At 35.4% G+C, this 13,433-nt stretch overlaps 1 protein-coding gene across 17 annotated transcripts in view; it reads right to left on the bottom strand.

Annotated features, from left to right (window-relative positions):
* NEK1 (NIMA related kinase 1) overlaps nt 1-13,433 on the bottom strand; it is a 43,944-nt gene that overhangs the window by 4,749 nt on the left and 25,762 nt on the right. For 8 of the 17 annotated variants that reach the window (XM_063156209.1, XM_063156208.1, XM_063156216.1 and 5 more), the window contains 14 exons: nt 12,111-12,194; nt 11,505-11,588; nt 10,918-11,010; nt 9,795-9,890; nt 9,130-9,303; nt 7,590-7,658; nt 7,280-7,511; nt 6,094-6,246; nt 5,250-5,435; nt 4,549-4,669; nt 4,267-4,346; nt 3,138-3,355; nt 2,420-2,574; nt 1,360-1,571 (listed from right to left, as the gene is read on the bottom strand). In XM_063156209.1, the coding sequence (XP_063012279.1) occupies nt 1,360-1,571; nt 2,420-2,574; nt 3,138-3,355; nt 4,267-4,346; nt 4,549-4,669; nt 5,250-5,435; nt 6,094-6,246; nt 7,280-7,511; nt 7,590-7,658; nt 9,130-9,303; nt 9,795-9,890; nt 10,918-11,010; nt 11,505-11,588; nt 12,111-12,194 (1,957 nt within the window). Of the gene's footprint in view, nt 1-1,359; nt 1,572-2,419; nt 2,575-3,137; nt 3,356-4,266; nt 4,347-4,548; nt 4,670-5,249; nt 5,436-5,904; nt 5,967-6,093; nt 6,247-7,279; nt 7,512-7,589; nt 7,659-9,129; nt 9,304-9,794; nt 9,891-10,917; nt 11,011-11,504; nt 11,589-12,110; nt 12,195-13,433 lie in introns of those variants that run through there. The other 9 variants (XM_063156214.1, XM_063156222.1, XM_063156224.1 and 6 more) reach the window with 4 other exon arrangements.

The raw sequence follows: 13,433 nt of genomic DNA, 5'->3' as shown, positions 1-13,433 counted from the left end.
TAACAAAAATAATGTTTTAAAAAATACAAGACAGAATTCTTATGTAAAATTCCATTGTAAAATGCAGGAAAAAATACTTTCTTAAATAAGCATTCAAATTTGGAGAGAACTTGTCTCCCATGGAAAAACTTCATACATTTCAGAGTATATACCACACCTTTAAATACTATTACCTGGTGGATCACAGACTTCATGAGGTAGTATTAGAACTCTACTACTTGCAATTCTTACATATGACTAGTCTAAGGTATAGTCCTGGCCAAATCACATCCTTCATTCAAGTATCAACAGTCAAAACAATAAGAAAGTAACAATAAAATAAAAAGTTGTATATGGGTTAAAAACCCATTAGGTTATTTCTAATCCTCTATTTAACATCTAGATCTTGAACAGATTTTGTCTCAAGTTCTATCTATCTGTTACCCTTTTGAAGGCTGCCCTGCCTTCCTCCCTGCCCCAACAATGAAACTTGAAATTCTTATGGAATATCTAGAAGGTAGGACACTTGTATTAAACTCCAGCACTTACAACAACAGCAGAATCACATACACAGGTAGTGTTGCATGTTATCAGTGTATAACATCAGCATGCCACAAAATTAAAGACATTAACAAAGTTTATTTATCCTTGAAATAATTATTGGAATGTATTATTAGATGTTTAATTTGTTGAAAATTTTCTTCAATAAAAAGTACACAAAAGCTTTGTTTTAGATGAGTTACTGATTTTCTGCATCTTTTCATAACTATATTTCTAGCTGCACTTCATTTTCCAGCAAGAGTAAAATACTTCCATTTCCACAAGAATTTAAAATACAGAAATGAGACTTCAGGAAGTTGTGCATAGCTAATGCAAAATGCTAAAAGCAGTAATTAATTTATCTGTCTCACTTCTAGTCTGACTGCATTAATACCTAATTTTGGCTAAGGACAAGGTGAACAATTTCATGTTCCTTCTGAGTGCCTGTTCAATTACTTAACTCTAATTTAAGCTGAATCCCAGATACTCCAGTCATGTCAATTGCTATTTCTTTTTCACACTTACAGCCATGAATTATTCAAGACATACAATGCATTCCGTCTTTGATCTTCCTTGAAGCCAAGTTTTAGACAATTTAGAGAAAAAGCCCCTTACCATCACTACCCCACAAACAGCAAAGTTTTAATTTGCAACATGGAGTGTCACTTAGATGTTGACCTTAACATTCAGAAAGTCTGAATATAATCTGTTTTATTTAAACTTGTGTATAAAAATTATCAATTAGAGCTTTACTTTGTTATAAACTAAATCATTATTAACATGAATAATATTATTAACATGAATAACTAACTTATAAAACAGGTATAACAGAAATTATACCTGACTGCCATTCTTCATTAAGAGCACTTTCACTGCTGGGGTTATTTTCATCTCCTTCATCCAGCTCAGTACCATTTGTTATGCATTCCATGGCATTAGCCTTTAAAGTAGACTCCTCTTCTTCACTCAGCTCCTCACCAGGCTGCTCCCTAAGCAACTGTTCCATTGAATCCCGGAGTTCCTGCAAATCTGTGTCTGTCTCTCCAAACATACTAAAGGAATGTGATATAAAATTTATATAATTAATACTTTGCAAGACAAGCACTGTAGAAAGAGCTCATTTCTTTTGTTAGCAGCAAATTGAAAAGCCAGTCTAGCTGGACGGGAAAAAAAAAAAGACACACTCCACCCTCCTCCCTCAGCTATTTGTGACCTCAGTCCAATATGACTACAGCACTGACACCTTTGGATCATGCAAAACACAGGGAATAAACAGATATCCCACAGTCTCATAAAAAGATAGTAAGTCCTCAATTCAACTTTATTAGTAAGGTAATTTCAAAATCCTTGTATTTGTGCACTATTATAGAACCCTGGCAAATATAACATTTTCAATTCAGATAAAAATGTGTCTGGAGCAAAATACAGATCTAGATCTAAGCAGACTAGATACACCAGACTATCAAAGCTGCGGGGAATAGTCAATTCCGGGGTCAGATTTTGAGGGACTTGAAGAACATTCTAATTAAACAGTGGAGGAGATAAATGAGCAAGATTCCCAGAACATAGAAAAAAATGAAATATTAAAGAAATTTTTAGTTCTAGAAGAGCAATAGCAATCAACTTTCAGTTGCTTGAGCAAAATGCAAGTTGCAGACACCAGACAGATCTTGGATAGATTTTGAGAAGGAAATTCAGATAGTTATTGTATGCAGTGTACCCCATTAGCTTCTCAATTCTCTGGAACAAGACTTAAAGTAAATGATGATCCAATACAAAATATTTAAAATCTGGGTAAAAACTCCATGCTGGTATAGTGTGTATAACAGTTAGTGTCTAACCAAAAACATAATTGAACTAAGATTCCTGTTAAAACACTTGATAAACTTGATACACTCACATGTCCTCAGAGTCAGAGGGTCCTTCTTTGGCTTGCTCATCTTCTGTATCATCTGTTTCAAGATTATGTTGATGCTGCACATCTGCTACACTGGGAACATCAACTAAACTTCTGTACAGCTTGTAAAGATCTGGGAGTGAACATGTTCTCAACATCTACAAAAGCAATAGAAAGCTTGGTTGGTAACAATATTAAAGACAGCTTGAGTTTACAAAATACTTTAAAATGAGATTTCACTGTTCTTCAGGCTTCCTGCTTTACAGCCAGAAGCTGTGCTAGTAGATTGGATCCTACAGGAAAAAAATCACTTGGTTGGCAGAAATGACAAGCTATCTTTGCTGCCCTGTTCAGTGATTGTTTATGATGGCAAAGTAGTGATTGTTCTAAAAGACTGCACAAAAGGAAGAAAGCAGATAGGGCAAGTTAGGAATGTCTTCATGAACTCCCTCAGTAATATCTCAGAAAAAGAGTGGAATTCCTTCACAAACACCTGGAACATAGAATGTTGAATGGTGAAACCAGAGACTTTCACTGCTGCATGAGGCTTGCTGATATCATGAGCACAGTCCAGCTGAACTACAGGGCAGACATGGCTTGACAAATACAAATATCTGCTTGAAAAGTTGTGCCATCTTTCTGGCCTCATTCAACTTCAATAAGAAAGTAAGAATAATACTATAGAACAAAAAAGTATTTCTTTTTTGTTATTTAAACTTGCCTTTGGGTCGTTTGCATCAAAAAGTCCTGTAGAAAGTCCAATCAACAATGAATTTTTGCCTTTATTTCTTGCTGGTGATATGGAACGTGAACGAGGTACAAAAGACTCTTCCTGTGAAGACTGAGCTGACAGAACTGGTGAGGCTGTTGGTACAGCTGTGGGCTGTATTACCCTCTGGAATAAGGGTTCAGCTTGCTGAGAGTCACTGGAACAAGTTTCTGATGTGGTAAAAGAAAGTCTGTTACAAATCCAACCAGATTAAAACGCCAAGATATTTAAGGAAAAGGTAACAGCTGTGAATTTACCTAATTTCTCTTATACAATTAAAGAGAAAAGTAGATAGCACTTTAAAAGTATTAAAATATTTTTGATAATTTTATTAAGTGCAATTACAATGTGAATTTTCACATTTTAACTTTTGGAGAATATACAACCCTCAGCTATAGCCTGCTCTGGTCTCAGGCCTTCTGTTTTCTCATTATCCAGTCCATGTCTGATAATGTGTCATCCATTTTCAACCATTGCTTATCACCTTATACTAGATCTCTTTGAAGTTATCTCAATATAATTTGCCCAAACAGGGGGAAAAGCCTATCTAGTTTGCTTAAGCCACCCTTAACTAGATGCAAGAGTATCACCAATGATACTTTACAGCACTGACAATGTTTTTTCTGAAGTTACCTCCCAGACCTCCAAGAACAAGCAATTCTTCTATGCAAATAAGATAAAATATTGTCATCAGCAGTCACTTAAAACATTGAGCTGCAGCTCAGTATTCATTTGAAATGTGTATAAACAAAACAACACTTCTATTAAGTAAATAATCAGATCTCATAACATCCTAAATAGTCATGTGAAAAAGCTGTAACATTCAGAAAGCTGATGTTCATCAGTATGGGCCACTGTCCTGTTGACCTATACGCAGTGAAGCTTTTTTGTAACGTGGTTTCTTCCAAAGTGACAAACATAATACCCACAATTTGTCTTCCTAATCCAAAAGCAATTTCTTTTTTAGAAGTAAGAACTGAAGAAGCAAATAAAAACTTGCTCATTTGGGGCTAATGAAGCGAGGAGAGGTGACTCAAGCACCCCACACTGCCAAGCCATGGAACATGAGATTGGCACTGACCTGCTGGAGCTTCCTTCTGTGGTTGCACCTTGTTGAGTGCTTCTTTCTCTGAAGCTGCCCCATTCATTCTATGTTGTGCCCTATTATAACACATCACATCATGGGGAAATGCCATGTAAAAAATGGTCATTAATCTATTGAAGTCATCAAGTGCAGTAAAACCAACACAGCAACAAGCAATGAAGCTTTAGCTAAGTGAAATTTTAACTGACATGTCCAAATAAAACTCAGTTAAGGCTCAGTTGTTTGAACTGGAGAGGGAGGTCAGAAGAGAGTACTTACACATCTTCTTTCTCTTTTACCCACACTTCATTAACAGTGCTAGGGAACTCCTTATTCTCCTTACTCTGGTGCATTTTATCTTCCATTTCTTCCAGCACCTCTGCTTCCAAATCATCAGGCTCTAAAATTAATAGTCATTTACCTCATTAAAAATTAATTCCAATCAAGCAAAAAGATGGGGAAGTATACATTTTAAGATTACACTTAAATCCTTCATCTTAAATAATTTTGCAGAAACAGCACAAGTTTTGTAATCCCAGAGCTAAAAGTTTTGGTTTTTCTCTGATACCAGAAGTGTGTCTTAAAGCTCCAATGAACTATGTCTTCTAAAAACCTCAGCAACATACCCCTAGAGATCAAAAGGATGCTGATATCACAGGAGAAAAGATTCCAGCACAATTGATGGGGAAAAATAAACCAAAACCTCATCAAATTAACAACAAAAAGTTTGAAGCACTTTGGAATTCTACTTGTTCTCTGAAGTTTTCTATACGCACACAAAAATGTTTCAGGAAATGTAGTAAATACATTACTGAATCAGATTACAACACAGGCATAGAGAGCACCTGGTCCTACCTAAAATGTATTGATAAAAACCTGCACATAAATTATGGGAAGATATAAAAGTATACAAGATCATTACTTCATTTATTGCATTCAATAAGCAGATTTTAAGTAGAATTACTGATGAAATGAACTACCATCCAGCACAATAGCGTTGCTCTGCACCAGGGTGGGTCCAGTTCTTTGAGATTCTTCTGGTACAGTTATGACAGACTTTGTAACACCAACTGGTACTGCAGACTGAGTTCCAACAGGAGAAAAAGCCTTCTCTTCCTTCTCCTCTGATAAAGACTGATGATCTCCTTCAAGTAGTTCTGCAGTACCTAACAGAAAATGACTCTATTATGTAAACAGTGTTTTACTATATTTGGATAATAAACTGCAATGTGGCTAATATGGTAGGTTGGGGATTTTTGTTTCTTTAAAGGAAAACAGAAGAAAAAATTTGCATGCTTTTAGTACAACTATATAAAGAAGAAAGCTAGAAATATTAAAATCTTAATTTCTTATGCTACGTTATAATTAGTACAAGTTTATATTGGGAATAAATGTAAGTCCTTTTGTCCTTACAAAGGACTAAGTGCAGGAGTGGACCAGGCAGAAAAAATAAAATAAAATCAACTGATATGTAAGTCACATGCTGCCAACAAAGTTACAGGAAGCATCTAATGAAATATTCAGATGATGACATCCTTTCAAAAACTAGGATTGTTTCTATTAAAAGGCAAAGTTTAAGACTTTTCAGCAAAATGAAGATCCTTTCCTGTCAGCACACCCTGGTTAATTTCTTACCACTCCACTGAGTTTGAAATATTTTGGTGTCCTCCAGTATCAGCTTGTGCTTACATTCAGAACTGAGGCAACACCCAGAAGTAGAAAGCAAGAGAGAGTATAAGAATATGCTTCTATTACTTCAAAATCTTTCTCAGTAGATAAACTGTCACTACACTTGCAGTGCAGATAATTACCCACTGTGCTTACCATTTATCTCATCTTGTTCCTCAAGGATGTCAGTTTGCAGCTGCAGCTCTGCTTCTCCTAGGATCCTCAGAACTGAATCAGTTGGGCTTTTGCCCCAGACTTTCCTGTGAGGTTCACCAGTATCTAACTTAATTACTTCTCCCAGAGTTTGACCTGTTGGGACACAAACACAAATAGAAAAACTTTCCTAAATTAGAAATTTTTATTCGTTTTCTGTATAGTAAATAATCAAACAAACAACCTCCACAAAACTTAAAACTAAAAAGGTGACAAAGCCAGAACTCATGTCACCTCACCCTAAATCAGACAGCCTACAGACTTTGCTTATCTAGTTTTTCTTCTGCCAATTCCAATCAATAACAGAGTTATTCAATATCAGTTGACATATGCAACTTAATAGCAGCAGCAGTAGCTCTTTTCAGAAATTCAGACACTCCAAAAGAAAGCAGTATGAGCAATGTTTCATTGGCACAGAATTGTCTTGAACTTTACTTGAAATGGTAAACAAGAAAGTTTCTTGTCTTGCTATCCTTTGACATTTATTTCTGTTCATTCTCCCTCCAAGGAAAACAGGATACAAAGCACCAAAGAAAACCAGAGTAAAAAGTTTCTTGATTCTAGCACTATAAAACTACTATGCAAAGATGCAAGTCTGTCACATTCTCAATGATTATTTCCTTCTACAATGTGAAACAGACTTTTAGTAAGATATAGTGAAACCAGGAAAAAGAGGTTTCAACCAAAAAAACAGAGAAGGAAAGTGGAAAATCTGGAATAACAATCTCGATTTAAGAAAGGAAAACACTAAGAAAGGCTTAACATAAGTTACAGATCTAAATTGAGAAAAACCCTCAGTTGTTTCTTCACTACTGATAACACAACAACAGGATTTTCAAGTTAAATAAGAATCTTTCATATATTTTAAATACTTTTTTATTAGTTAAGTAACTGTTTGTTGTTGAAATGATGAAATTATTTATTGAATCTCCAGGAGGCTTTTAACTACTCAGTCTGTACCTCATTCCTTATTTAAGGGAATACATAACCACCCACTTTTTAGAAGTCCATGACCTGTAACTGATAACAAGATGATAATAATAAAGAGTAGCTGGTTTATAAAAACACACACTACACATGGCAAACTGATTTAGTAATAGCATGGTGACAAAAAAACCCAACAACTTACACTCTGCTCCAGAGAAAGAATCTTCCATTGACAGCTGAGCTAGAGGAACGACCAACTCAGAGGCCCCAGATTCCCATTTTTTGCGATCTCCCAGAAGTGGCTGGTCACCTTGCTGCTCCTTACCATCTTCAGATCCAGCTGATTCAGAGGTATTTTTACTCTCCTTTTTTCCTTTCTCATCTTCTTGAGCTTTAAGATTTTGATTTAATCTTCTCAGAATTTCTCTCTTGTTCTGAAAGGACCAACATATGTATTAAAATAGTGCCTTTCTTGAAAGCATACCTAAATGACACTATATAATTTGACATACTTGTACTGCAAAATCTGGCTTTTTCAATTCCTCCTCAGACTCCTGGACAGCAGTTATTACATGTTCATCCTTTAAGTCCCAGAAGCATGAAATAGAAAGTAGAAGAACATGTCAGAAAAAAAATATCTTGAGAATAGTAATAGACATAATAAAACCTTTCCAATGTCAACTGCAGGTAGACTGAAACAGAATGCTTGATTATTCTGTTTTATTCTATCCCAAAGACACAATTTCAAGGGCACCTTCCATCTTTGAACCAATCACTATCTAAAAGTGATGAGCAAGTGAATCACTCAATTTAAACAAACAAATGAGATTTTAGAGAATGAAACATGTAGAGATAAAGCCAGATACGACCTCTACAGCAAGATAACACCGAATTCCTATGCTACAAATGAGTAATTCTACAAGAGAACCAAAAAGGTGGCAAGCACAGAGTCAAGGATAATTTATTAAGATAAAACAGAAGGGAAAAGAGACAAATTTAGTGGTATGTAAATAAGCAAACTATATATTGAAGGCAAAATGTAGAATTTATAATCTGTGTACAAGGCTTGTATTCTCCAACTCAAATTGCTCTGTGTGCTATTTTTTTAGTCTGTTATAGTCACTTTCTTGCATTACTCTGAGATAACTGTCCATGTGGAAAAAATATGCTTTATAAAAAAAATATGATCTAAGTATTTGTCCAAAATATGATTTTTCCAGCTATCAACTGACATCTTTCAGGGTATAACATTTTATGTTTCACACACATTCTTTAGTGTAAGTCTCACTCTATTCCCACAGCTATAGCCCTCTGGGTTGAATACAGTATGAAGTACCACACTACACTGAAATTTACAAAGAGCTTAGGCAAATGTACAAAAGTTAGCATTCAAATCAACATCGATTGTGTTAAAAATTTAAATTGTACAAGGTTACACTCATGAGCTCAGGTTCACAATTGTAACATAAAGCAGTTGAGGTAAACATGCAAGTTTTTACAATATCAGGACTGAGAACATGCAGAATAGAAATTAGGATATTCTTTCAGACAACAAGAAGAGACAGCACTAACAGATTCAAGAATCTTAGGCTTTGTCTTCTCTGTAATATTCAGCACTTTCAAGCTCACTGAAAACAATCAATCATTAATATAAAATAGTCCTATCATTCAAAATTTATCTGCTCACTTCTACCAAGTAACCAACTCATTAACTCCTCTCTTCAAGGGGCTGATGAAAACGCTGGAAGTTGATGTCTTGTTCAACTGAACAAAACTGCCCTGATCAAAATGGAAGCTGCCACCTAGGGCTCATCATAAGCTATTTTGCTCAGAACATGAATTTCAGTTTCAGCACACAGGTGTGTTTCAACAGCTTTCAAGCTTTGGTTTCTTTTTATATTTTTTTAAAATTTCTTTTCCCTAATTAGAAGCAACAAACATCCTTAACATTTTTTTTCTAGCTAACCTATACATTTTCTCTAAACATTCTCGTTCCAGTCAGTTGCCTTATTGCCTTTCCATTCATTTTACCCTGTTTGCAAAAGTACCTACCACACCCACTTCCTTCAAAGCAGAAGTCATGGAGATGACAGGTACACCAGGCTTCACTGGAAGTTGTGGCTTAGGAAGAGCTGCTCCAGACTCTTGTAGTCCATTCATAGGACTATGTTCTGTAGCTTCCATATGAAAAGGCACATTAGGATTCTTTACCCCTTTTGCAATCAGCTGTATAGATGCAATTAAAAAAAAGTTAAATCAAAAATGTACTTCAGGACTTTACACATTAAACACAGTATTATCAATTAGGCTCATGTAATCCTTACAAAAGGACAATAATGCCACACATTCATCCAAAGGACAACTGCCCACGGCATGCCAGTTTGTCAGCTTCACATCTGCTTTTTCTACTCACAATATTACTAGTTGGACTTGTTCCATACCACACACAAGTAAAAGAAAACAAAATAAGTTTTGGTCATTAACAGACAATTAATAAAATAATTGGGGTGATCCTAATGATTCTTAGGTAGGATGTTCAGAAGTCTCCCTGCAAGCATACTTAAGATTAGGCTTCTAATTAGGGAATTCTGACTGACACAGGATACTCTCTCCAATTTCAGAACTACTTGTCCTGAAAAATCACAGTATAGGATTTTATTTATACAAAGATATGGCCCTACATACTATGACTGCATGCAACAGATTTATTTTCTTACATGTTCTTCCCAGGCTCTTTTCTCTCTTTCATATGCTTCCTTTCTCTTTCGCTCCAACTGCTCCTTCAGAACTGCTGCACGAGCATTTGCTTGAGCCTACAGTAAACAAGCAAAAAAAGATCAACTTGAAATCATCAGCAGCCTATTTCATGGAACATTTTAAGAAGGAATATTCTTGGATTACTCATCTCCTTTTCTCTTACTACTGTATAGACTATGAAAGGAGGACTCCACTGACAAAATCCCCACACATCTATAATAACTGATGATCTATGTTGAAATAATGGCAACTCCTCAAAATTTAATTGCAGTTCTTGATTTGCATGGTCCTATTTTTAGTATACATTGTAATCTTAAACAGACTAATGTAAAATTAGAAACTCTACTTAAAATTATCTTTGAAGACAAATGCATTAATCAAAAAATATTAAATATTATGTTTAACCAACCTACTCATACACAAAAAGCTTCACTTGCTGTTTCACCTCAAGTTTTCAGGTTAGGCATAGGGTTAGCTCGTTTTTACACTGTACTTTGCAGATGGTGGAGGGAACTTCATAGAATAGATAAGAGCAATAGTTGCTATCTGTAGTATTGTGAACTAGTTAATGATTTTAAATCACCACAAGGAATAAAGTTCTAATTAAACATAGTATTTCTATGAAATGTGTTTGTTTTAAATGTAATTCATCACAGGGTTATATAACTCACATTCCAATCCACACATAATCCATGTCAGCCCATTTAAGGAGTTTGGCCTTCCTTTATTCTTTAACTAAAAGAAAGGTGTTGTCTAAGGTATATCTCCCTTACCCCTTCAGTCTCAAAATGCTGTTTTAGTTATACCAAATTGCCATTAGGACAAAAGCTACCCTAGAGAGAATTCTCAAAGACTGGGATACAGAAGATCCTTGACTAGCAAGGATGTCTCAGCATGTTTTAAAATTACCAAGATAAAGCAGCTGAACACAGTTATTTGCTCTATACAGTTAAACTCACCCCATTCCCCTTGTAGTGGACATATGAACAAACTATTGATAGCATAATGAAATATAAGAAAATTCATGAGATATAAAACATATTTGACAACAGTAACTTCCATCTCCCCCCACTCCACCCTTACCTTTTGTGTTTCTATCTTCTTGCGCTTCAGTTCTGCTTCCTCACTAGAGTCCTGTCCATCAGAACTGGCAGCTTCACTCTGCAAAGTGAAAGTCTTCATGGAATTATCATCAGTGCATGTATTTAAACACTGAGTGATATGAATGCCTACTCAGAATATTTTAACCGACTATATGACTAACATGGGTCAGTTTCACTAACTCCTTGCTTAAATGCAATGTTTACTTGAACACAACTTCGTCTCTGAGATCAGTGGGGGTTTTATTTGTTTGGCTTTTCAGGGAGGATTGGTTTTAAAAGATGTGAAGCTTTAGTAAGTCAGGAAAAAAGGAATGTGCCTCTTGTTGCAAGGAAAGTAGCCTACAATGCTGGGCTCTCACCTGCCACCCCTCATCACTGCTCCATGTTCTGCAGGTGAGGATACAAGAAAGGTTTGACGCTCTAGAATTCCAGGTTTTTTTCACAATATATACTGTCTAAAATGTATGTCTATATAAAGCTGCCTAAAACAGAAGTCTTCCCCCAGGGGTAAAAGAACACACCCCACACTCAACTTCCATAAGTACTGAGTATTATTTCTAAACCAACCTTATCTCCACGAAGTTTTGCTCTAATCTGCTGACGTTCATTAAAGTTTTGTAGCCGGATCTGTCTCAGTCTTGCCAAATATTCCTAACACAAAGAAATGAAACAAGTTTCAGCTCTATGGAAACTCTCTCCAGTAAGGTTAACTTAAAATATATCAGATACCACAAAGAAATAAAATGAGTGAACCACCCCCCAACATTATTGTTATCACTCCACCAGCATATACTAATCTCCAGAAAAATTCTCATGTAATTAAAATGTATGTTTATCAGTATTAATTATAACCACATTTTACATTACTGAAAGCTAGGAAAGGTTGCATTTATCTCAACAGGATTAGGATATAGCTATACTTATGTGTATCAAATTCAAGAGCCACTCTGAGAAAGACTGATGTAAGCAACTACTATTTTGATTATTTTAAAAACAAATACAATTAAACGCACCCAAACTTTAGCACATTAACAGTCAATTATTTCCTAAAAATTAAAAAAGTCCTTTAATTTTGTTACACAGATGGAACCATGCAGGGAAACTGGGCACAGTTAAGGTCAAAATAGTGCTATTTTTGTGATGAGCAAAGTGGCAAACATGCAGCAAGCATACCTCTTCCTCCTTGTTTCTGGATTTCCTTCCTCTTGCAGAAATGGACCTGCCTCCATAGGTATCTGCCAGGTTTTGCAGTGTACCCTGTTTGCCATTTAATGGTATCAAATTTAAGGTGGCTGGGGCAGTAAAATTACCTGCTTTATCCAGTAACGGTTCACTTATAAGAAACCAAATCCATCAAAGATCTGCAGATGTTCTGAAGTTAACCAATAAACCTTTTTCACTTACATGAAACATATGACAGCAGTAACTAAAAATTCTGAGCAGCCAAGGAGAGAAATAAGAGCTCTAAGAATATAGTTGCTGTTTCCCTTCAATTCTGATTTTCTCATAGAAACTTTAGGTTAGAAAACCTAAATTGTGATGGGTATGAGTTTTCTACATCTGGATTATATAAAAATGGTAGCACAGGGTTGAGATTTCTGCCATTGCTGAGTTAAAAAGTGGAATGTTTGTACATTCTTAGATTAAGCTTTTTTAACAATAATGAGTCAAAAATCTAAAAAAGCACTTAAATATACTCATTACACCTAACAAGCTGTGCTAAATGTCTAATACACAGGCAGTATACAGACTTGTTCACGTGATGTACTCTGTGACTTGTCACCAAAAGGATTTCAACCTTTAAGAAAGTTCTGTATAGAACAGTACAAGAATCATTTGACTTCATGTTTTCTGCTTGGATTAAAATCAATAATGCTTTAATTATTTTACTAATGACATACCACTTTTTTTTTCTGAATAGATTAAAAATTCCTTGATTTGTTAGTGCAACATACAATAAAGACAGCAAGCACACAAACATATGATTGACCTTCTGCCCCATAAAATGCCTGAGGCTTGGGCCTTCTCAAGCTTGCGTGTAGAGAACAATCAGTAAGTAAATACTCCAGTGAGGTTATTGACTGAATCCAAATATTCTGGTTAAATAATCTCTCAGATTGAGAAAAATTAATAGCTCAAGGAAATAGCACACCACTGCACTTCAGTGGTTTAGCAATCAGGGGATCAGAGAACAAATTAAGGAATTTTGAGGAAGAGTAGTTTCTATACATTCATAAGGGCCCCATGAATGCTGATTTCAGCTTGAGCATTAAGCCATAGAAAATGTAAAAGAATATTTTCCATATTCATCTTTTCAGAAAATATTTGGTTTTATTTTTAACTTTTTAATACATGTTCCTGAGCTTTACAAAAGCTTACTGGCACTATTGAAGGAATTTCCCTGTTCTTGGTTCTAACACTGAAGTTATTTTAGGTATTTCCATCACTGATGGTGATTTATATCACTGCTCTTAAGAAAGAAACTGGAAGCAAGAT

This window comes from Melospiza melodia, chromosome 5, assembly GCF_035770615.1.
Source record: "Melospiza melodia melodia isolate bMelMel2 chromosome 5, bMelMel2.pri, whole genome shotgun sequence".
Classification (NCBI taxonomy): domain Eukaryota; kingdom Metazoa; phylum Chordata; class Aves; order Passeriformes; family Passerellidae; genus Melospiza; species Melospiza melodia.
The sequence above is the reverse complement of the archived record's forward strand: the minus strand, read 5'-3'. Positions and strand labels throughout refer to the sequence as shown.